This window comes from Aphelocoma coerulescens, chromosome 18 (assembly GCF_041296385.1).
Source record: "Aphelocoma coerulescens isolate FSJ_1873_10779 chromosome 18, UR_Acoe_1.0, whole genome shotgun sequence".
Classification (NCBI taxonomy): Eukaryota; Metazoa; Chordata; class Aves; order Passeriformes; family Corvidae; genus Aphelocoma; species Aphelocoma coerulescens.
In genome coordinates this window covers 6,824,184-6,847,335 of record NC_091031.1, presented here as the reverse complement: position 1 = coordinate 6,847,335, position 23,152 = coordinate 6,824,184, and the positions used below count along the sequence as shown (strand labels likewise).

Genomic DNA, 23,152 nt, shown 5'->3' with positions numbered 1-23,152 from the left:
ATTGATGCTGTTTCAGTCCCATAAACTCTTTACATTCCAGCTGTCAGAGAGAGGACGTGTACAGCTGCTTGCTGTTGTAAACACAGACCATTCCTTTGCAGACACCTCAGTTACAGCTCGACTTCTCTGAACTCTTCTAAACAGTTTTAATTCTGCTGGATTGGACTCTTCTCTGCTGATCATTTCGGAGACTGACCTTTTTAATTTTAATTCTCTCTTTCTCACTTGTTTGCTCTTTTCAGCCAGTTGGGAGAACTTATCTACAAACTGGTTTGATCCTGTTAGTTCTCAGCTATTTATACTTTTTAATGTTGCAGAAAGACCAAACCCAATTGCCATCTCTCAGTGAACTGCAGAGCTCATATTCTGTCCAGGCATTCCAACATGTTTGTGTAGTTTTCACTGCAGGTGAATGATGGTAGGACCAGGCTGTGCTGGTTCTGCAGGGCTGGTGCAGGCTCCTTTCCCATGGAGGAGTGGAGGCTCTGCCTGTTCTGCCTGCTGGTATGGACACACATGTGGGTGCCCTGGGGGATACCAAGGCTGTCCATGTGCCCCAAGCCACTGTGTAAGCTTTCAAAGTCCTCTTGGAAGTCTTCCTGATCTTGACCCACTGAAGCAGCTGCCTGTGGTTCCCGCTGGTGCAGGAATGTGCATGAGGTATTCCTGATGTCATTGGCAGGCTGATAATCCCTCCAGGTGGGGAAAACTGTAATGACAGGTTATCTTAAACAGCCTCTTCTTTTCTTTCCCAGTGCCCTGCACACAAGGATGCCCTCTGTGTCCCCCAAGGTGACCAACAGCTACATCCAGGGGCCCTCAGACATTCCTCTTCTTGACAAAACCATGGGCCAGTGCCTGGAGGAGACTGTGGAGCGCTTTCCCGACCGTGAGGCCTTGGTCTTCTGCCGGGATGGGGTTCGGAAGACATTTGCTCAGTTCAAAGAGGAGGTGAGTGCATGGTTCACCCCTCAGGTGAGTGGATGACAGCAGCAGGTGTGATGGAGAAATGGGAAACAGTTTCATTGCTCAGCTCAGGACTGAGATGAATTGTGTGTGGGTGGACCTTCATCCTGGCACAGAGGGAACGGCGCGTTTCCAGCACACACCGACAGGTGAGTGCTGCCTTCATCCTCCTCAGAACCTTGGCATGACAGGGAGGAAGTGGCATATGCAAAATGCTTGTTGAATATCCCATAACGAACCTTCATACTTAAAAATTATCACACCTATCTGATGGATTATGGGCTGTGTTATGGTGTTTTTCTCTACTGGAGTAGACTCCACCTTCTGGATTAGTCACTTTGACTATCAGAGGCCCTGAGTGTGGGGAAGATTTTTATCCAAGCATGAAGGCAATGCACAAAGTCAAGGCTCAGTATCATCAGCACAGGTGTGTGTGGGTGTATCTATGTGTATGTATGTGTGCATATACAAATATATGTTTATCTGTTTTTTGAATGGAGCTAACTACCTGTGAAGTTTCTAATAAATGTATGATAATGATCTTTGAAAGGAAAAAATGGTTTTGTTTGTTTTTAGGCTTACTATGGTTTTGGTCACATCCATTCAGGTAAACAAGGTTAGCTGTGTTCACCCTGATTTTAAGAAGTGGGCTGTAATTCAGAACTAAATCAAATTGTTCCTCAAATTCATATCTCCTACAAGGTAGATTTTATAAATTCATTTGAGAACTTAACAAAACTATAAAACATTTCCAGAATGTCTCAGAGTATTTATACATACATTTGTGCACCTGAAACACACTTATGATCCTGCAAAATAAAGTAGTTGTTAATGTAGTGGCTGAATTTGAGTTAATGAATCACAGAATCATTCATGTTGGAAAAGACCTCCAAGGCCGAGTCCAGCCTTTGGCCGAACACAACGCTGTCATGTAGGTCAGAGCACGGAGTGCCACATCCAGTCACTTCTTTAATGCCTCCAGAAATAGGGACCTCCCTGGGAAGTCTTTTCCAATATTTAAAACCTTTTCAGTGAAGAAATTCCTCCTGATGTCCAGCCTGACCCTAGCCTGGTGCAGCTTGCAGCCACTTCCTCTCATCCTCTCCCTTGTTCCCTGGGAGCAGAGCCTGACTCCCACCTGGCTGCCCCCTTCTGTCAGGGAGTTGTGCAGAGCCAAAAGGTCCCCCCTGAGCCTCCTTTTCTCCAGGCTGAGCCCCCGAAGCTTCCCCAGTCACTCCTCACAGGACTTATGAGGACAGGAGCCCTGGTCAAAAATCACTTGATAGAATTTTCTTCATCCAGATCCTTTTTGAAGGAAGTGATACCCCGAAGGGAAGCAGATCCACCAATGTGGATGGGCCCAGCATATGGGTGAGGCTTGGTCCTAAGTGGAATTGATGAGGAACTTGGCAATAAATAGTCTTTGGGCAAGAAGTAACTTGCAACAACATAATTGCCTATTTTGATTTCCTTCCTGCTTTGTTGTATTGTTCCAGGTTTGTTATTTTTATGCTTTCAGTCAACCTGCTGAGCAGGGGCTGGTCTGTGCTCCAGGCTCAGAAGCTGCTGCAGCCATGGGCTGATGGACTGTTCTGGGGAGATACATTCTGTTGCATTTCAGTTACAAAGAAGATGCTTTTTCTCCAGAAATCAGTGCCTGGAGACCAATAATCCCCACTGCATCCTGTGTGTGATCCTTAGGTTCTTGTGTTGTATTTTTCAGGTGGACCAAGCAGCAGCTGGACTTCTGGCCCTTGGCCTGCGGAAGGGAGACCGGCTGGGGATGTGGGGACCCAATAAATACGAGTGGGTTCTCATGCAGTTTGCAACTGCCCAGGCAGGAATCATCCTGGTAAGGAGTTTGCTGTGCCTGGGTCTTAGCAATCTATTGGGAAAAGAAATAGAAACCAAGAAGCAATAGGAAATACTGGAGAATAAAGTTTGTCTCTTTTTTCTGTGCTGTTGCCTGGCACGTCATCTATAGCTGAATCAAGTATTTAAGGAAGGTCTGTGCAGCTCTCTGCATCTTTGTCCTCCACTCTGTAGGGAAGCAGACTGCAGAGGGAGGAGCAGCAAAAAAAGTGCTTGCAGCAGCTGTTAATAGGAGGAGATGTGCTTTTCTCTACAGGATCATTTTTATGTGGGATGTTGCTGTCCTAACTGGTTACCAGCTGGTTAGATCCCTTCCAAATGTATTGCTCCGTGGAACAAATGCTTGCTTAAAAATCTGGTCCAGGCTGCACATCCATAAAAGCCAATTTTGATTTGATAACATGACCAAAATACACCTTATTTAGGCAGTGCATTGTGCTGAGGTCTGTACCCTGCCTTCTGCTCCTTTTCTCCATCCTGGTTCATTCCAGTGTCTGCAGGAATAGGGTGGAAGAGCGTGGCTCAGTAGGAACCTGGGGGTGAACTTAGCTCCAGTGGCCACTCTGTGGAGGGCTGAGTAGAAGAAGGTATTATCATGGTTGTCCATCAAGAAACCTGACTTGCACAAGAGTTTTGATCTAGTTTAGTGGATTGGATCAACTAGATCAACTGGATCAACTCCTGTGAGACAGGAGGTCTGGTTTCTGTTCCTGGAGCTCTGTTTTGACTATGTGACCTCACATAAACCTCTTTTGCAATTGTTTTCTTTTGCACAAACACAGAATTCAGGTATTTTTTCTGTGAATGTGGAATCCCTGTGGTGGTGAGCTCTTAGTTCTGTGTTGGAGGAGGGGCTCTGAGTGTGCCTTAACCCTGGGGCGACTTTTCTGTCGGAATCTTTGCTAGGGGGGAGGGTGTTCAAGGCAAGAAGGTGATTAAACTTCCTGTTTCTTGCTCTTCAGGTATCTGTGAATCCAGCCTACCAGGCCTCTGAGCTGGAGTTTGTGCTCAGGAAGGTTCGTATGGCACGGACTGTCTGCTGCAGGGGGTGGTGGGGACGTGGTGCAGATGAGCTGCTTAAGATTGGAGTGTATGGGAAGAGCTGGCTGGAGATCAGGGCTGGTGGTGGATGTGTAGAGGGATTGAAGCTGCAATTCAGTGGCCGCATTTCTTGCTGTTCCCTGTGGCTGCCACCCTGTCTGATGGAAACTGCTGCATCTTTCTCATCCCTCTCTGTCTGCTAACAGCCAGGTACTGCCAGTACTACAGCAACCCACAACCCCTGCCAGCAATCATTTACCATGGAATGAGGGGAAAAAATGCAGGACTAGATATCTCCTCTTTGCCCCTCCTGCTCAGGGCAAAAATCACCATCTGGCATCTCAGCCTTGAAAGTAGAACCTCAGAAAGGACCTCATTTTAACCTCAGAAAGCATGAGTCTACTTGGTAGCTTGATTTCTCCTTCCCAGGTTTGTCTGAGGCTGGCTGGCCTTGGATTTAAGCTGGTTTAAGTCCTAGGTATTGCCACTGTTTAACATCTCTCTGCTGTCTGATCCTGCCACCTCATCTACCCTTGAATACCTGCCTGGGTTTGAGTTTGCAACGTGCAGAGCACTGATCAATTTAAACTGTTCAGGTTCCCTTGCTCAAATAATGAGGAATTCAGGTTATTAAACATTTGATGGCTAAAAATTAAGATTAAGCAGCTAATTTGTTCGTTGTGGTTTGTTCAGCTATAAATCAAAGGCTGATATTAGAAGAGAGGGAGCTACTTCTGAATGTTTCCAGCACCATCCAAGTTACTGTTTTACTTAGAAAGTGGATAATTTTTAGCAACTTTTCTCTTGTATCAGTAACTCTGTAATTGGGTTGTTGGGCTGCAATTTGAATTCTTGTTTCATCCTTCATTTAATCCTCTCAGCAGTCCCGCTGCTCACTCCTGTTCTCATTGGGGTTGAACCCCGTGCTGCAGCAGAGCACCATCTCTTCCAGGGTGTGGATGTCCTTGAACTTCTCTTTCCTGCTGGAATGTGCAACTCAGTTCTTCCCTTTTTCCCCAGCAAGGCCTTGGTTTTCCTTTTCATCTCCTCTGATTTTCTCCTCTGATGTAATCTGGAATGTTGATGGGGTAAGACCAGAAATGTGCTTCAGCTCCATTGGGAATTGCTCCTGTCTTGCCCTTCCAGATTTGCCAGCATTCCCAGCTTTTCTATGCACCTTTGACACTGGCATCTCTGGAGTTCCTCACCACCCTAAGGTTTTGTTTGTGTTTGTTTATTTGCATAACAAAATTTCTGGAGACTTTAGGGCTTTTCCTTTTGGATCCTGTCTGTCTGTGCAGTCCCCTCGGTATACATTGAAATATGTGTGGAATAACCATTCCTTGGATTCCTGCTGTATTTCCAGGGCTTTGTAAAAGCAAACTGATGACGAGTTTTCATATTTTACATTCTTTGAAGACAGGTCTGCTGCTATTCAGGTTGAGACCAAGTGGGAGAGGCCCAACCAGAGGCTCTTATCTTGTCCAGCATCAGCCCTTCAAGCTCCTTTCACGTAGCATCTATTTTTCAGAGCTGGTTCAACCAGAATTGTAGTTTGAAGGAACTCATAGTAAAAAGTTGCAGAGGCCCAAAACAGCCTGAGTCCCCTGGGTTCTGGGCAGCCTGTTCCAGAAAATAGAGCAAATGTTTATCTTCCTTTCTGACAAAGCCCAGAGGGTACTTACAAATGATTTATTGGCATAGCCTTTGTCTCCTTATTTCCTGGACTCTGGGAAAATAATGAGAACAGCTGAGTAAATCATTTATGTAAATAGTTTATTTGACACTAATGCATTTTTTGGAAGATGAAAGCAGTTTGCAAATCTGGGTCAAATTCAGCAAATCTCCTCTGCTGAAAAAGAAAAAAATTCTTGGAGTAATTAAGGTGCTTTGTTTTGGGATTATGTAAATGTAAGGGTTGAATGAAAAATGTTTTAATTTTCAAAATAGCTAGTGCTTTAAAAAGAGGTGGAAAAATCTTAGGAAAAGGAACAGCTCAAAAGAATTCCACAAAAAAAATCTTGGCTTGATCTTAGAGGCAGATTTTAGAATTCCTTGTTTTTCCAAAGTTCCTCAAAAATCCTCATTCCAAAACAACACAAATGCATTTGTTTTAACTTTCTTTATTTCGTCATATTTTAGGACTGGGCTTTTTGTTAGTTGAGACTCATAATCTGAAAAATCAGTTGTTTGCCTTGTGCCCATAATGCAGAGTGTTGATCCTGGGCAAGGAGGAAACCTTAGGCTGCAGCTCTGCTTTCTTGACCAGCAAAAATCATCCTGAATCCCTCAGTGGAGAGGAGCAAAGCATTGGCTGCACAGCTGGCTCCAGGCTGGGGATGCTTGGTGTGCAGTGACAGCACAGCCCTGCTTTTGGGGGGTTTTAGGAATGCACAGCTGTTAGGGCTCATTTGCTTTTGTCCTTGGATGTTGTTCCTGTATTGGTGGTGGCTGCTCTTTATCATGTCCTGACCATCAACCCAGCGTGACTTTTCATGAGTTTCTGTCTCCCTTCACAGGTTGGCTGTCAGGCACTGGTGTTCCCCACTCAATTTAAAACACAGAAATACTATGATATTCTAAAACAGTCATGTCCTGAGCTAGAAAAATCCAGTCCAGGAGGAATAAAGAGCAAAAGGTGAGTTAGGAACATGTGGTGTCTTTGCACTGACCTCACAGCCATGTCCTGCCTTGTGTCCCTCAGCTGCAGAACACGGGCTTTGCTGAAGAAGGATCCACAGGGGCTCTCATCTGAAGAGAACAAGTTAGGCTGGCCCAGAGGTTTGCCCTGGGCACTTTTCTCCTTGTTCTGTTCGTGCTGAAGGTATTTTTCTCTCTGCTAGGCTACCTGACTTATCCATTGTCATCATGTGTGACTCGAAGCTGCCTGGCACCTTCCACATGGATGAGGTGATGCAGGCTGGGGACAGCAGCCACGTGAAGCAGCTCAGGGCCGTGCAGCAGACCCTGTCCTGCAATGAGCCCATCAACATCCAGTTCACTTCAGTAGGTGCCCTGCTGGCTCCATGCCCTGGGGTTGGGGTCCTCACTGGGGACATGGGGAAAGAGGTGTGCAATGCCACACATCACATTTTCTTCCTATTTCCCTCTGAGACCAAGCTTCAAGCTTCTGCAGTAGGATGGGAGAAGTGTTCTAGCATTTCCCCTTCTTCCATTCTTTCTGTTCAGCCCTTTGTCAAGGGATGATGGAGATGAGACAGGGCCAGGTGAATTCTGTTCAGCTGAAGTTGGGCTATTTTTTGGGATTCAGGTGCTATTAAAGAAGTAAAAACAGTCTCCCAGGTCTGATAGGAGAAAACAGTGCAAGATCAGCCCAGAGTCTGCCTGGGGAACCTCCCCTGAGCTCACCCTCAGAAAAGGTGCTGTTATTGCATAATGCCCTGTGTCTTCCAGGGGACAACAGGAAGCCCCAAAGGAGCCACCCTCTCCCACAGGAACATTGTGAACAATGCCAATCTGGTTGGTCTGAGGCTGGGGGTCACAAACCAGGTGGGTCTTGGTGGGAACGGGGTTTGGGGAGGCCTCTGCTGCAACAGAGAGACCACATGTGTGGAGAATGCTGGTGTTTACTCAGAGGAAGGGCAGGATGTTTTGCTGCAAATGACACTGAGGGATATTAATGCATAACATTTTGCATTTCAATGGAATTCATTGATGTTTCATTTTAGTTTCATGTGAAGCTTTTTTTTTTAGGCAGAAAAAGCTATCTTTTTGTGGGGGAAAAACATGAAATTAATCACTTTTCATTTTGGTGAATACTCATTTCAAATAATTACAAGACTCTAGATGTTAGCTTTGAATTCTGTTGAATGAGGTTTTAATTTGATTTACATGAGTTCATTTCATGTCATGTTTACAGTCTTATAACTCTTATCAGGGTTCGACCTCTCTATTTGTGGTTTCTTTTAAAAACTGCTAAAGACAAATATTTTCTTTTGAAGTTCTGAAGTACTTATTTCTAACATATCAGCTTTGATCCAGAGCATAGATGAGTTGTTTCAATCAGTCTTCAGAGCCTTTGGTGTTTTTAAAAAAACAAAGTAAAATGAATAGCATGTGCCAAGTCCTGCATATTTCATGCCTCTCACAGCACTCCCACTCGTCTGCTTTGGCATATAATGTATAAGCAATACTAGACCAAGGTGTCCAGCAAAGAAGAGACATTGCAAAATTACAGGATGAAATATTGACACTAAAAACTTCCCAAACTGATTTTTATTAAAGGCAGGATGTGCCAGTTGTGTTTTCACCTAACAGGAACACAGTGGAATGTCAGATTTCCAGCCAAGTGGATCAGGAAAAATGTCTCTGCTGAGATCTTTGCTCTTCAGCAAGGAGGTGGGCTGGAGACGTACTGGGAGGTCTTCTCTCCTCACTGTTGTCTGGTTGATCCCAGGAGAGTCGCTGTGGGCTCCCTGCGCCCCTCTACCACTGCCTGGCATCGGTGGGAGGCTGCATGGTGATGGCTCTGCATGGCACCTCCTGCATCTTCTCATCGCCCAGCTTCGAGGGCAAGGCTGCTCTGGAGGCCGTGTCTCGAGAGAAGTGAGAGCCTGTTTTGCTAAGGAGCAGTTCTTGGCCTCGTGCCTCTGCTTCTTCCTTTGCCCCACCTGCCAGGACCTTGCTCGTGCTCTTCCTTGCCACGATGGGAGAGGCAGATTTGCTGCTGCACTCAATTGCACAGGCACTTCAGGAGCCAAAATCTGCCTTTTCACCTTGGGAATGTGTCACCCTTCTCCCAAAATTAAGGGATCCTTCATGTCACCATAGGGTTTTGTCTGGGAAGCATAGTGGTGTCTTGGTTTGCTGTGCCTGCTGTGTTTTCTCATCTGAACACCTGCCCTTCTTTTCCAAGCTTATCCCAGCTCTGCTGCTGGGATAGTTGTGTTTCCAGATTGTTCCTCAAGTATAGCTTGGGAAACAAAAGAGCTGTTGCTGTGTCTGCAGCCTACATGTACATGTGTTTCTGTTTTATACAGATGTATGTACATGTGTCTCTGTTTTATACAGATGTGTCTCTGTTTTATACAGATGTGTGCTGCTGAACAGCACCTCCGCTGTGCCTGCTCCCATGCTGCTGCTCTGCAGCCCCGGATGGGATGGGGTGGGGTGGGATGGGATGGGATGGGATGGGATGGGATGGGATGGGATGGGATGGGATGGGATGGGTGCTGAGCTGGGCATACCTCCAGTTCCACCTCTGTAGCTTTGCCTTTTTTTCCCTTTTTCCTCAAGATGCTCCTTCCTCCTCGGCACACCCACCATGTTCATAGACATGCTCTCCCAGCCAGACTTTGACTCCTATGACCTGTCAACTCTCCGGGGAGGTAAGTCCCAGAAGTCAAATGGAAAAATCCTGAGAACCAGGATATTCCTGGTTCCCTGCTGGGAGGCTGTATCAAGTTTTGTGAGCAAACATCTCTTCTGGTGGGAAGAATTTAGTTGCGTGAGCCTTCTGTTTCTCCTGTTAATTTGATGCTACATTTCCTTTCCTTGGCGAGTCCTTCCATCATTATGTATTTTAGCACTCGTTCATCTTAAGGCAGTCTAAGGGAGGACCTTTCTATTTTAGCTGCAAGGGGAGATGTCAGGAACAGCCTGATTTTCCTCAACTCCTGTCTCTCCAACCACCACCGCGTGGCAGCAGATGCTTTCTGTGCCTCAGGCTGGTGCAGTCCCTAAAGCAGAGCCGTGCTCAGATTTCTCCTTCTGACCTGAAGTTTCCTGCCCGTTTCTGAAGTCATTCCTCCCAGGACTGGAGGGTGTGATACCGTGTGCTGGAGCTTCCTCTCTTGTCACAGCCCACCTTGCAAATAGCTGTGCAGACCACCAGTCTTTTTGAGGCAGTAACAGTACGGAGAGAAGGTGGTGCTGGAGCATAAGGAAATATTTTAGCAGGTTATCTAATCATCTCTGCTATGTGAAAAATGATCCTGTCTCATCCAATTCCCCAGCAAAGCCCATATATTACCTGCCTCTCCTGCTCTGTCATCCTAGGTTGGAACAGGTGGAAGTGGGATCTGCCCTCTCCCAAAAGGGCTGCTTTGTGAAAGGCAGGAGGAAAGGTTTTTGGTTTTATGTTGATGATCTATGGGAGCGTTTATCCCACTATAAAACTGTGCCTCTTTCTGCTCTGAATCTTTCCTTGTTTGGGGAACCACAGATTGGACTAGGTTTGTGCTATAGAGTATTTTCCTGTCGAGAAAGGCAAAGTGGCCTTGTTGCAGCCTTTGCTTCTAGAACAACTAGGACCTGTATAAAAACATTTAGGAAGTATTTTGACAGGAACCAGTGTATCCCACAGGTCTTGTCAGCATTAAATCTGGGAGTGCAGAATCATTTGAGGGACCTCTCCTGGGAATACATAGCTGGTTTCCAAAGTCTTTTCCTCTTTCTCTCAGGAATCATTGCAGGTTCTCCTGTTCCCCCTGAGATCATGAGGACAATTATCACCAAGATGCACATGCCAGAGCTTGTGGTGAGTTGTGGTTGCTGCAAGGGGTGTTTGTTATGGTGAGATGCTGAGTTTGGGTGTCTCTGGACCAGACTGGTCCCTGGCAGTCCTGGAGCTGCTGGGATCAGGCTGAAGAGCGAAGGCTCAGAGGAGCTGGAAGACAGAAGTGGGGATTCTGCCTGGTTGCTGCTGGAGTGTCTGGGGAGGAAGGTTTGGAAGAAGACAAGGCACCACATTCAATGTCATTGAGTGAAATTCTGCTGCTCATTTAAAAACTTTTACTAACATTCAGTTGTACACACTGCCAGGATGATGATGGCAGAGGCAGTGCTGGTTTAGGTTGGTGTGGGTGGATGCTTGTATTCCTCTTGCTGTGGAGCTGTCGAGTTTCTTTCCCCATCCTGGATTTCCTGTGGATGTAAACTCTCATTGCATGGTTTTTGTCATGTCTGAGTCAGGTCGTGGGCATGGTGCCATCCACATGTGCAGCACCAAATGCTGCATTGCCAGAAGGGCAGCACATGCTGGGCCACCTGTGCTGCTGCTCCACCACGTGTCCCAGCACCCTGGACCTGTGCAAGAGCCACCAGCATGTGCTGCATGTGGGGGACAGGCCACCAGCAAGGGGGTCAGTGGCCCTCCAGGTGACACATCTCATAGGCAGGTCCTGCCATCTGCATGCGAATGGCTGAGCCAAAAAAGGACTATTTTGTTTTGCCCTAAAGGAAATTAATTTGGTGCCACGCTGCTTCCCAAGGCTGAGGAAGCAGCCAGTAGTGATGGATAAACACGTGGGTCTGGGAGTCAGATTAGGCTGTTGTTGTTGGCAGACCCTGACTGCACCAGGGTTTTACAGGGACAGCTGTGTGCTCTGCCACAGACCAGGGGAATCCAGGGCATCCGTCCTGGAGCTGTCTTGGATGCAGCCAAGTATTTTTCCTGGATAAGATGCTCTTAATGCCGAGCTGGAAACTCCAGGGACAGCCTTGGTGCCGCTGCTTGAACTCTGTCAGGTGACAGCTACCTATTTTTATAGTAAGCTCGAGTTTGGCCTCACGAAATATTTTCAAGCATTACTGGGAGAGCCCAGGACTCATTAGGTGTCACATGTTCCTGTTGTGTAGCGAGAGAAATAATAAAACCCTCCCAAACAGTTGCTCTGCCCATGGGATAAAGAGGATTAAGTCTATATTTGTGCCACTGGTCTCATGTTACTCCTGATCCCTTCAGCCCTCAGACAGACACACAGAGACTTGTTGAATTCATCTTTGCAGCAAGAGCTTTATACAGAAGATGTACATAAGAAAATACACAATTCAATTTCTATATAGGAGGCAGAGGAGTTTTCACCCTCTTAAAGGTCATTTACACTCAGTTACAGAGGAATAAATAGACATATATTTATATAACTCCTTAGGATTAAAAAACATAGTTGAGTTGCAACTGTGGCATTGTGATAGCCGTGACAATAAACCACAGTCACCCTGGTGTGCTGCTAGATCCTCTGGAGTATGGGTGGGGAGGAGAGGAGGGGTGCCCAAGCCAACTGCACCATGCACACCTTCTCCTCTTGGACGTCTTGGTGACCCCACAGAGTGGGAGGGAATCCAGTCTTCAGATGGCTCCAGTTCTGGGGGTTCCCAGTACTGCTTCCCATAAAGGATTTCTGGCCAATTTTGGGAGATTGTTGCCTCGGGGCCACCGGCTCTTGGTAACTGCTTCGTCTGTCCCCTCAGCCCTGGCCTGCAGGGGTCCCCTCCATGGGAAGGCAGGGGAGTCTCTTTGCATGGGTTGAGACCAATTTTCCTTATCAAGCAGCTGGGGGAGGGATGCTCCTACCTTCCCACTTGCTCCTTCCCCTCTGGAATGGGAGAGACAGTGACCAGCTGTTTGATCAGGGACGTGGCTTATGTTTCTTCTGGGAAGGATGACTGTGTTTTACTGGCAGGATCTAGCTTAGCTTGTCTTAGTATGGTCATGCATAGTTTAGTTTTTTAAAAGGCCTCTTTTAAAATACATAGATGTCAGAAAAGATTGAGAAGGTGGATTCCATCCTTGTGATCAGCAGAGAAGCAGGGATTCGGAAGAGGCTGGAGGTGTTCAGATATATTAGAAGTGTTTCCTGACAGGTAGGAGAAGCTCAAGGAAGGACTCAGAAGTCAGTAGTTTTCTGATGGTTGAAGTGACCGGTCACCAGGACGGGCCATGCTGGAGCCTGCCAGGGTTAAAAAAGAGAGAAGGCCACATCTTCAAGGGGATTTTTCAAGCAGAGCAGTAAACTTGTAACATTTGTCTGTTTGTTTTGAAATCAGCAGATTAAGTCCATACTTGAAAGTGAAGAGTTTGGAGTCAAGGAGCTGTTACAACTTGCCAGGGCAGAGGAAATGGGTTAGTCCTATCTCTGAGCTACTCTGACAACTCTCTGTGTGACTCCTGAGGATCTTACCCAAAGTGCTGATGGTCAGGGAGCACTTTCTTGGCAAAGGAAGGAAACCCAGAGCAAAATTTTCAAGAGTAGTGGACTATTTTGATGCCCTGGTTCTGAAAATCCAGGGCAGGTGGAGTTTTAGAAACTACCAAGCAGCTTTTTATCTTAAATTTAGTCAGTGACCCAAGTCAGTCCTCATCCCTGAAATACAGACCCCTGTATCTGTATAGCTCCTGTATCTGTAGAGCCCCCTGTAGCTGCCTGGCTCTCAAGAGGTGCATGATGCAGTCAGAGTCCTTTCATAAGATTCATGCTCACCACACTGGAGTGGGTTTGTGTACCTGTGTTTTGGCACTGACACCTGAAGGCACCGAGCTTTGTCTCCTGCAAGACTGGAATAAATAAGTTTTCTATTTCATGAGCCCCTGTAAACCTGTTTGAGGGAGCTGGATGGAAAGTGTTACAGGAAAAAAACAGGTATTGTTGTCATGGTTTTCTTACTCTCACCATGGAGGAGGGAACTGGGATTGAGTTCAGACAGGGAGAGAAGATTAAGAAGAGTCAGACCTGTAAATAAACTGTTTAAGTACTGTGGTTTAGAAAACTGAAGTTTTTCCATACTTAGAGCAGAACTTTTCCTGCCCTGTATGGAATGACTGGTATTTCCATCTCCAATCCATAAAACCCTTTGGCACTACAAGAGAAATAACCACTTTAGAAAGGCACAGAGCAGCTGGTATAATCCCTGACATTTTGGTCATAAATTTCCTTTCTCCATCCTGTTGTGCATATCCTTAGTGAAGTGGGGACCAAATGGCCATAACATGGCACAATGACCTCCTCTGTCCACACAGTGCAGTGCAGGATCACTGCACTTCCCTTAACAAATGAGCAAAGGTCCCTTTCCCAAGAGCTTACAAACTCACGGGCTCATTCGAAGTCCTCTGGAATCTGTACAAACTCCAGATCTATTCCTGGGATGGGAAAAACTAAAATGCTTGGGGTGGAGTGATGACAGTTGTGGCTTTTTTGCTCCTCTGTGGGCTGAATTTAATACCCTTGGTAGTTTCCAGCTGTGGAAGGTGTTTGTGTGGTTGGTTTTCACAGTCGGTGTTTGCCTTGGTAGCTGTCAGCAAAAGCTCATTGCTGGAGGGGAAGGCAGCCCTGTCTCTGAATCACCTCCTGGCCCAGGACACCTTACCCAAAGAATATTTGCTGTCTTGAACCTCCCTCCTCTGGGATACTCATTTGAAGGCAACAGCTGTTGTTTTTAAATACCTGACTGTCTTGGAGGGAATTGTAGTTGTGGAAAGGCAAGGGCTGGATGAAGAGCTGCTCCTTATGGAAGAGATCTATTTTCCTATGGGCTGGGCAGCCTGGGGCAAGACTTCCCAGCAATGTCTTGCCCTGGATTTCACACCAGACCTAGAGGAGCTTTATAGGGCAAAGGGCTGAGCATCTCCACTTGGTTAGAAAAATAAAGCTTGTGTGGTCCCAGCTCAGGGTAAGAGGGGACTAAATCCACCCTTGTTTTGATATAGGGTGTTTATCCCTTTTGCACAGCAATTACCTCCTGACTTGATATGGGGCTTTGTTGTTAGGACAGCGTGCATATCACCATGGTGCCTGAAGCATGATTGAGGCTTAAATCCTGTTACAGTGCAGGGCTTTTGGTTTTTTTCCTAATGTACAACAATTGCTGCAAAAAGAGATTAAATTTTTTCCATGTTGCTATAGGAGCTCTGAAGATTTCAAAGTTATTCCGTGTGTGGTTTCAGGATCCTTACTTCTCTGGTTCATATTTATTTACATGTTTGTCCCTCACTTTCTGCTCCAGGCCTGTCATTAGCCCTGTGTTTGTTTCACAGAGTTGACTCCATCCCTGATGCTCCAGGCAGCTGCTCTGCTCTGAGAGCTCATGGAGCCAGGAGATGGAGCAGCTCTGAGTGGAGACATTGGTGGGTGGATGGATGAGCTGCTGTGAGCCAAACCCTGGTGGCATTTAAGCCTGATGCCACAAAAGGTGCTGGGGCTTCTGGTGTGACTAAAAGGGAACCATCTTACGTGTTTAATGGCGGCTCCCCTTCCTGGACCTCTTGGTGGGCAGCTTGCAGGAGCGGAGGGCCGGAGTGTCCCTGATGGGCTGTCCCCGGTACTGCGCCGGTGTGGAGCAGCTGTCCTCAGCACGGGTGCGGTTGCCCTTCAGCCACCTGGGACACAGGGAGGAAGGAAAAGAGGAGCTTAAAAAAGGCCCAAACCACGGACATCAGAGGGCAGGGTGGGGAGAGAGCCGCCGAGTGTGCCAGCAGTGTCCCGGCACAGCTGAGGAGGCCCAAGGAGACCCCAGGGAGCGCGGGGTGGGACGGTGCCGTACTTGCGCAGAGGTGCCAGCTGGCAGTTGCAGTGCCAGGGGTTTCGGGAGATCGTCAGCGTCTCCATTTTGTCAAAAGGGAAGTTTCGGGGCAGCTGGGTGAGCCGGTTGTTCTCCAGGTGGGCGGTTTTCAGCACGGTCACGCCGGCAAATGCGTTGTCTGCAAACTGAAGCACAAAGGTTTCTGGTGAGGAACGTGGAGTTGGGGAATGGGGACTTCAGACCTGAGGGCCTCTGTTCCAGACTTTGAGTGTCATAAGAACAAGGCCCTGGGACAGGTTGCCCAGAGAAGTTGTGAATGTGCCATCCCTGGAAGTGTTCAAGGGCAGGTTGGACGGGCCTTGGAGCAACGTGGTGTCCTTGCCCATGTCAAGGGGTTTTGGAAAGGGACCATCTTTAATGTCCCTTCCAACCCAGGCCATCCTATCATTCTATGAAGCATGGAGAGAGCAAGAGAAGAAGCTGTGAACAGGGACCTGGCTTGCTGGAAGTTCTGTACACTTGAGAGGCAACGGGCTGGTGGGCTTGTGGGTGATGGAGTCTCTTACAAGGAGAGCTGCATCCCAAATCCATGTGGGATTGTCTTTGCAGCCACATCCCTAAATAAATTGAAGTCTGGCAGCCTTTTTTATTTTTGAGCCATACTTCTTCATTCTAAATGAAGATATTTTCTGGTATATTCCTTTCTAAGGCTGGAAATCCTCCCAAGGCCTGTTGCCTTTCCTATCCTGGAGCGGCTGAAGGAGGGAGTGTTTGTGGCGTCTGAAGGGGCTGTAGACTTTGGCAGTGCCCAGGGTCTCCGAGTGGAAAGTTACACTTGGCATCTGAGCAGTGTAGAAATACAGGCAGGTTTCCAGCACCTCAACCTCCTCTATTTTTCCTCATTTCCAGTGGTTTTTTTGCAAGGGATGCTGTAAAGTTTGTCTTTTCGTGGTAGACAGGGAAGCTTTAAGGGGTAGAGCCTCCCTAAAGAAAGCTGCCAAAAAGGAGAGAGAGGCTGTAGACCTGGCTCTGCAGCCCTCTCCTCTTTTCCCCAAGGCCTCATCCCTGAAATTTTTCAGCCCATGGTTACTCAAGCTGGAAAGCTGTTGAAAGCAAACCCCTCAACAGAAACTTCCTTGGCAGTGATGGATGGAGAGGGGCTCCCTGACAAAGCACAAAGCTCTTCTTGGCTTTGACAAACCATTTCTCCCCCCTTTCAAAGTGGGGGGAAAGCTTTCTCCAGAGGTTGGAGAGAACACTCACTAGGTCTTCTCAAAGTCTCCCAGCCCAGCACCTGTGCTCCCATTTCTGAAAAGAACCTTGCTCTTCTCATGGACCATCAGGGCGTGTTCACGCTCTCTAAGCTGAAAACCTTGACAGAGGAAACACACTATTTTAAGCCGTGAACTTTTGTCATCTTCCAAATTAAGCATTGCTGGAAGGGAGTAGAGCTTAGCTAGGAGACTCCCAGATCCCTGTAGCTGTTGGACAGTCAGCACTGCTGGCCTTCTCTGTCCAAAACTGAGCTGACCTTGGGAGGTTGGACTGTCCTGACAGTGGAGCTGCTCCGAGGGATGCTGGCACGCCATGCAAGGGGCGGGAGGGTTGGACAGTGGTGTTACTGTCTCAGCTGCTCATTCCTCTCCCAGCCCCATGAGAAGAGTTCACATCTGCTGCTAACAGCTGCCGAGCCGCCTGCCAGAGCGTGTCTTTGGGAAGAAAAGGGTGATTTTTATCCCTTATTTAGATGGAGGATTGCTGCTGTTAATTTATTTTACACTGAATACGCAGACAGGGGTGCCTGTCTCATGCTGAGGTAGGAGGAGGGTCCTGGCCTGTGCAACACAGCCCTATGGGGTACAGTGTGGCTCTGTGATGCTGGGGGGGAAGAGAAGCTCTGTGCTGGAGCCTGAGGGCTGTCCTTCCTTCTGCTCAAGTGTTATTTAGGCTGGGGTAGAATTGCATGGGTTTACACTTGATCAGCTCAAAAATCTTGCAGCCATGCAGGGAACAGCTAAGGACAGCACGTTTGTGAAGGAGAAAGAGCTGCAGTCAAGATGCCAGCAGCACTTAGAGCATTTGGTGGTGATTTCCTGGATCACGCGGCCTCTGTGATTAGATGTCTCTTAGCTGTGCAAAGTTCACACGTGGGCTGTTTGGATATGAGGCCTTTGAGGATTTAAAGGGAGAATGCTGAGCTGGAAGATTTGTATTTGCAAGCCCTGAAGCTGCAGAAGCCACACCTGTTAGTGCTGACCCCATAAACTGGTGTCCTGTTGGGCTGCTGGGGAGGAAAGAAGGCACTGACTGCACAACAGCCTTTAAAGTTCCTGTCCACAGGTGGTCACTGTAAAAAACAAAGTCCTTTTTGCTGGCTAGAATTGTTAACCATTGCTTCTTGGCCAAACCAAGGATGCTTGTTTCCCTGGAACACCCCACAGTCTAATTTCTTCAACACGTAACTTGTGACTCTGGTGTCTCTGGCTAGTACAACATTATGCTGCAATATTTGACTGAATGTGCCTTAGAACTGAGTCTACAGAAATGCTGTGGAACCACATCTAAGGTCTTGCCTAGTAAGGTCAATAGATTCTTTTCAAGTGTTAAGTTTGCTCAGTCCCATCCTGGAGAGGTTTATGTTCCGAGTGGACAAGGGCTTAGATACTGAACTATTATTGAGCTGGTTTATTTAGTGTTGTTCTGCACCTGAACAAGCTGTAATTCCAGTTTTTGAGCTTTTGGGGATGTTATCCCTTTGAAAACTCTGGTGTGATGCATTTCTTGTAGCTTTCATGTGATCTGCTCATGCCCATGAGACTGAGTTGTGAAGAAATTCTCTTCTTCATCACATTTTCCTGCATGTGGTGGTGGGTGTTGCTTTGCCATGCAGTCCCAACCTGCCTCACCTGGATACTCTTTGGGCTTCCTGGCAGAGCATCATCCCAGGGAGAACTGTTCTGTTCTGCCTGCAGCACCCTCCCTTTCCAGCCATGGGGGATTCACCCAGGACATCAGGCTGCATCAGGGTGCTGTGCAGGGTTCTGCAGCACTGCCTGGCTTTTCAGAGGTCCTAAAACAAGTGATTCCCTGAATGTGACACTGCTTTCTCACAGAAGAAGAAGGAGGGGGTTGTTTTGCCCTTTGGGATACCTGAATGTCCCTTCTCCCCTCCAGTGGGAACAGGGCCCCTTTGTAAGATGCTGCGAGACTTCCTTTTCAGAGAGCATCAATAAACAAACCTTTCCTTGTAACGTGTCAGGTTGGGAGGCAGTGGGGAGGTGAAGATGAAGGTCTGTACCCCTACCTGTCTGCAGGGCAGGGGTAAGAAACCAGGACTATTCACAGATCCTCTGAGGAGTCTCCCTCTTCCAACCTACAGCAGGTACCTGGGCTGAGCAAAGGAGGCAGAGCAGTTCAGCTCTGCAAGATGGAAGTGCCCTCCAGTACAAGGGACATGCTCACCTCTCATCCCTCACCTTGTTTCTGGGAGGAGGGGAGGTTCCTAATTGTCCTGGAGCATCCTAGGTACCTTTCTCAATGTCTGGTGTCACCTCCCAGCTTGGGAGGGAATGCCCTGCCTTGCATCCATCCAGGGGGCTTAATCAGATAATTTGGGTTTTCATAAATTACAGAAGGGTGGGGTGCTCACTCTCATCCCTCGCTTGAGCCATGCAGGGCCTTGCTGCCTGCAGAGCCTGCAGACCTGCATCTCCCCTCTCCTCTGCAAGGGAGGGACAGCAAACCAAGGGCTTTGTAAAAGAGAAGAAAACCAAGCCCCATGTTTCTGATCTGGAGCAAGTGGAAAGAGAAAGGACTCACCTTCTTCAGTTTCATGTTGTCCAGGTGGAGTGTCTGCAGGTATCGCCCGAAAGACTGGAAGGCGTTGTCAGGGATGACCTCAATTGGGTTATGAGAAAGTTTCAGTTCCTCCAGCACTCTCAGCTTACTCATTGCATTCACAGGGTAGCTGCTCAGCTGGTTCTTGTCCAGGTGGAGGACAGCGAGGTTTTCTACATCCTCCATGGCCCCAGGTAGGAGGTTGGTGAGGGAGTTGTCAGAGAGGAAGAGCCAGCGCAGATCTTTAGCCCCGTTGAAGACCCCTGGTTTCAGCTCCCGGATTTTATTGCTGCCCAAGTGTAGGATGAAGAGGTTGACAAGAGGGGAGAGGAGCCCTTTGGATAGGTCTGGGATCTTGTTCTTGTCCAGGTACAAGTAGGTGAGATCAGACAGATCATCGAAGGCTCCCGGCTTTATGACACTGATCTGGTTGTCAGTGAGATAGAGGTAGACCAGGCTCTTGAGCCCCCGGAAGGCCCCGGTGGAGATCTCCTTGATCCGTGAGCTCTGGAGGTGCAGGGACACCAGCTTTTTCATGTCACGGAAGCCGTTGGTTGGCAGGATGGGGAAGTTGTTCTTCTGCAGGTTGAGGAGCCGTGTCTGCTCGGGCACCTTGGGGATCTTCTTCAGCCCTGCATTGTCACAGATGACGTGCTGCAGGTCTCCGCCGTGGCAGTGGCAGCTGGGGGGACATGCCTGCGTGGTGGAGACGAGACATGCCAGCAGGCTGAGGACACCGAGGAAGAAGCCTGACCCCTTCATGGTCAGATCTGGAATTAAGTGTGGTGGGAAGAGAAGCGGGAGGAGGAGAGAGATGGGTGGGAGAGAGAGAGAGAGTAACTGGGTTTGCAGCATACTGAACACAGCCCTATTTATAATGTTATTAAAAAGCAAAATCCCTTCCCACAAACCGCAGGCAGCAGCCAGTTGGAAACAACTGGCTTTGGGAACTTACTGTGAGCTTAACCCCTTGGCACCAGGCAGAGGAGTGTCCATGGCCCTGCCTGGCCCTGCTGCTGAGCGATGTGCAGAGCTGGTTTTCATCTCTGGAGGAAAATGGGAGGCAAATAGTCCGAAAGAACCAACACCGACCTGCTCTGTGGAGAACCTGCCTGGTCCCTGCTGCGCTGAGCAGGGCCCAGATTCACCTGCAGGGGGGAAAACAGCCTGCTTTGGTTGAACAGTATAGCAGGGAGCACTGCTGAGCTCCACAGCCACCTCCTGCTGGAGCTTCCAGCAGACTCCGGGGTTCTATTTAGCCTCAGCTGGTTTGGGGAGAAGCTCCTGGTCCTGCTCTCACAGGGGATTGGAGGAGGTGGGAGTGCTGTGAGGTCATGCCAAAGGCCAACAGCGCTGCAGTTGCTCTTGCAGTGCCAAATTTTGGTTGAACACTTGCAGATCTAGGCTGCATTGAGGAGCTGGCCAAGAAAGGGAGTGCAAAGACAGTCTTAATTTCTACTGTGCCTTTTCTTATGAACACTTGAGGACAACATGCTCATGGTCAGGGTACCCAGCACCTTCCAACAAGGGGTGGGGCAGCATCAGAGCCTGCAAGGAAGTGGTGGGACATAGGCTGGTGGATATGAAATGCCAGGCAGTGGTGTAGAGGTAGGTGGCAATGCCTGTGGCTCTTGAGGCAGAGCTGTGGAAAGGGAAAAGCATTGGCATTGGTAAAGGGATGGAGAGGTAGCAGAGAAAAAAAATCACTGCTGGAGCTGGGACTGGGATCTGCCTTGGTTCCTGTCTTAGGGTAGCAGTGGCAAAGGTGAATTAACACCACAGGGGCTGTCCCCTGCTCTCCCAATAAAGAAGGCTAAAGCAAAGCAGTTAAAAGCCCCAGTGCCTGCTTCTGCGAGTGTGAAGAGAGAGATCCAGGGGTTGTGGGGTGGGGTTTGGAACGGGAACATTTTGAACTGATTTCCAGCCAGTTCCTGGCTGCAGCAAGCAGCTGAGAGCCGAGCACATAACTGTGAGCTTGTTGAGATTTCTGCTCCTGAGGCTGGCTGCAGAGCCCCAGAGGAGCCTGTGCAGAGGCGAGACGGGCTCAAGAAAGGGAGGAAATCCAAGGGCTGACTTAGGACACAGACTGGCTTATTCACTGAGATTTCTGGGTTTTTCCATTGTTGCAGCGAGGAATCAGCCGGCGCCGCCGAGCGTGCTCCGGACCGTGTTATGCAAACGGCCTGGCAGCCCTGCTCTGGTCAGCAGCTGTCAGTCTGAGCAGTGTTTGCACTGCAGGACTAATTTGGGGGAGAAAACAGGCTTCTGGGGTAGGAATGTGGTTCTGGTGAGCCTGTGGCCGAACGATGATGTAATGTGGGGCCTTGGTGCAAACCAGGCCATGTGAGGCTTTCAGTGTTTGTCAGCCCTGAGGTGTGATGCCCTGACGTGGAGCAGCTCACCTCAGCACCAAGATGCTCTCACCTCTGGAAAGATGCTCTGACCTTGAGAGCTCCAGGCTCCTGCTGGAGGGACCTCCTGGTTACTGTAGGAATTAAAATTCTTTGATCAAAACAATGGTATTTTGGCTTATGCCTGGTTCAGTAGGCACCACAGTGGTCACGCAGCTGCTTTGTGCTCTAGAGGAGCTCTTTGAGTGTCTTAGTCAGGACCTTTGAGACAGAGAAACAGGAGATAGACAGAAACTTCTGTGTTTTCCTTCTTTGCCTCTCCAGTTTGCTGTTCCATGATTCTGAGAGTGCCCCTGAGTGTGCACTGCTCATAGAGCTCAGGCAGGGAGCTGGGTGAATGATTGGAAAAGAAAAAAAATCACCTCTAAAGCATCATCTTCTATCTTCATCTTTTATTTTCTCTCTCTGAGCAGGTTCAATCACTTTAGTTTTCACTGTAATTATTTGATGAACAATTCCTGTAGTTATGTACCAGCTATTTTGTGCAAGAGTAAGCAGTGGGTGAAATTTAAAACCCTGCCTGTTTCTGCTGGGCACTGAATCTGGGGACTGTATCTGTGCTCCTTCCCTGAGAGTCTGGTACTTGGATTTCCTGTCCCCTTGCAAAAAATATCATCTAGCACCTTACTGCTTCTGCAGAGATTTCAGCCAGTGTGGGTCAGGCTGAAGCAAAAAGTTGGTGAGGGCCTTGCAAACCCCACCCATAAATACATCCTACCCCTGTGTATTTCTGGAACAAGACCCTTTTCAAAGGTTAAACTTCTCAAACCTCCTTTTCTTTCTTCCTTTTGGGATAAAATTCCCTTTCTTCTACCCTTTATCTGTTTGCTGGCTGAGGCTGCAGATTTGGGGGGACAGGGACACTCTCTCCCTGCAGGGATGTGTGTGCTGTGGCTGTGGACACCAGTGAGACCTGTAGCTTCCTTGTGAAAATGCTGGGACGTAGCTGCCATGATGCTGCTGTGAGGTGGGAAGCTGTCCCTGCTCCAGGACTCCCACCTGCTGTAGAGTTTAGGTGGATGCCAGGTTATTTTTGGTGCCACAGTGGGGTGGCAGCAGGGAAGAGGTGTCCACTCCTCAGCTCCATTTCTCCAGGCACAAATGGTGAATAAAAGGAAGTTCTTTCCCCTAGTATTTTCTGATTTCCATGCCTCGGTGAGCACATTCCTGTGGTGGGAGCTGTTTGGCATCTGCTACAGCTGGCACCTCTCCCCCAGCTCCTGGCTGTTTGTGTTTTGAGCTGCTCGCTGGATGGCTCTGCTCTTCCCACACCGGGTTTTGCAGCCCTCAACCGGCCAGCAAATGTCCAGCCATCCTCAAAAGCCTGCCTGGGTCCCAGTCGTGGGTGGTTTGCAGTCTGGAGGTGACAATGGAGCAGTGTCGGTGTCCCTGTGCCGCAGTCGTGGGGAGCTGGGTCCTGGCCAGCTCCTACCTCACACATCCCCTGGGACCAGCACTGCAAGGACATCGCAGAAGAGGCAGGATTATCCTGCCACCCTCTCTTTTTTTTAATTGATTAACAGTTCTGCAAACATTCCTGGTGACTCGCAGATGCTGGGCTCCCTTCCTGTCTTTCTCGGAGCTGTTGTGGGCTAAGCAAATAAATACAGTTTTTGACGCAGTATAAATAGAGATTTGGGGTGTTTCTTCGATGCTGAAGGTCTGAACTGTTTTGGCACAATATTGGAGATGGTCTTTTCCATGTTTAATCTTTATAAGTATGAACAGTTCTGGCATATCAAGACAGTTCCACGTTAAAATATTCCATT

The 23,152-nt window shown here is 48.3% G+C and overlaps 2 protein-coding genes across 3 annotated transcripts in view; one reads left to right on the top strand and one right to left on the bottom strand.

The window, feature by feature from the left end:
* The window catches only part of ACSF2 (acyl-CoA synthetase family member 2), a 36,619-nt gene that overhangs the window by 5,275 nt on the left and 8,192 nt on the right, over nucleotides 1-23,152 (top strand). For both annotated transcript variants that reach the window (XM_069032758.1, XM_069032757.1), the window contains exons 2-10: nucleotides 756-951; nucleotides 2,690-2,818; nucleotides 3,801-3,854; nucleotides 6,399-6,517; nucleotides 6,723-6,885; nucleotides 7,294-7,389; nucleotides 8,297-8,445; nucleotides 9,136-9,227; nucleotides 10,302-10,378. In XM_069032758.1, coding sequence (XP_068888859.1) covers nucleotides 772-951; nucleotides 2,690-2,818; nucleotides 3,801-3,854; nucleotides 6,399-6,517; nucleotides 6,723-6,885; nucleotides 7,294-7,389; nucleotides 8,297-8,445; nucleotides 9,136-9,227; nucleotides 10,302-10,378 — 1,059 coding nt within the window. In that variant the 5' untranslated portion in view covers nucleotides 756-771. The remainder of the gene's footprint in view (nucleotides 1-755; nucleotides 952-2,689; nucleotides 2,819-3,800; nucleotides 3,855-6,398; nucleotides 6,518-6,722; nucleotides 6,886-7,293; nucleotides 7,390-8,296; nucleotides 8,446-9,135; nucleotides 9,228-10,301; nucleotides 10,379-23,152) is intronic.
* Nucleotides 10,391-19,751, bottom strand: CHAD (chondroadherin). The gene is made up of 4 exons (XM_069032760.1): nucleotides 18,955-19,751; nucleotides 15,157-15,320; nucleotides 14,847-14,992; nucleotides 10,391-12,569 (listed from the first exon to the last, which is right to left on the bottom strand). The coding sequence occupies exons 1-3, from the start codon at nucleotides 19,732-19,734 to the stop codon at nucleotides 14,851-14,853; spliced, it is 1,086 nt and encodes a 361-aa protein (XP_068888861.1). The 5' UTR covers nucleotides 19,735-19,751; the 3' UTR covers nucleotides 10,391-12,569; nucleotides 14,847-14,850.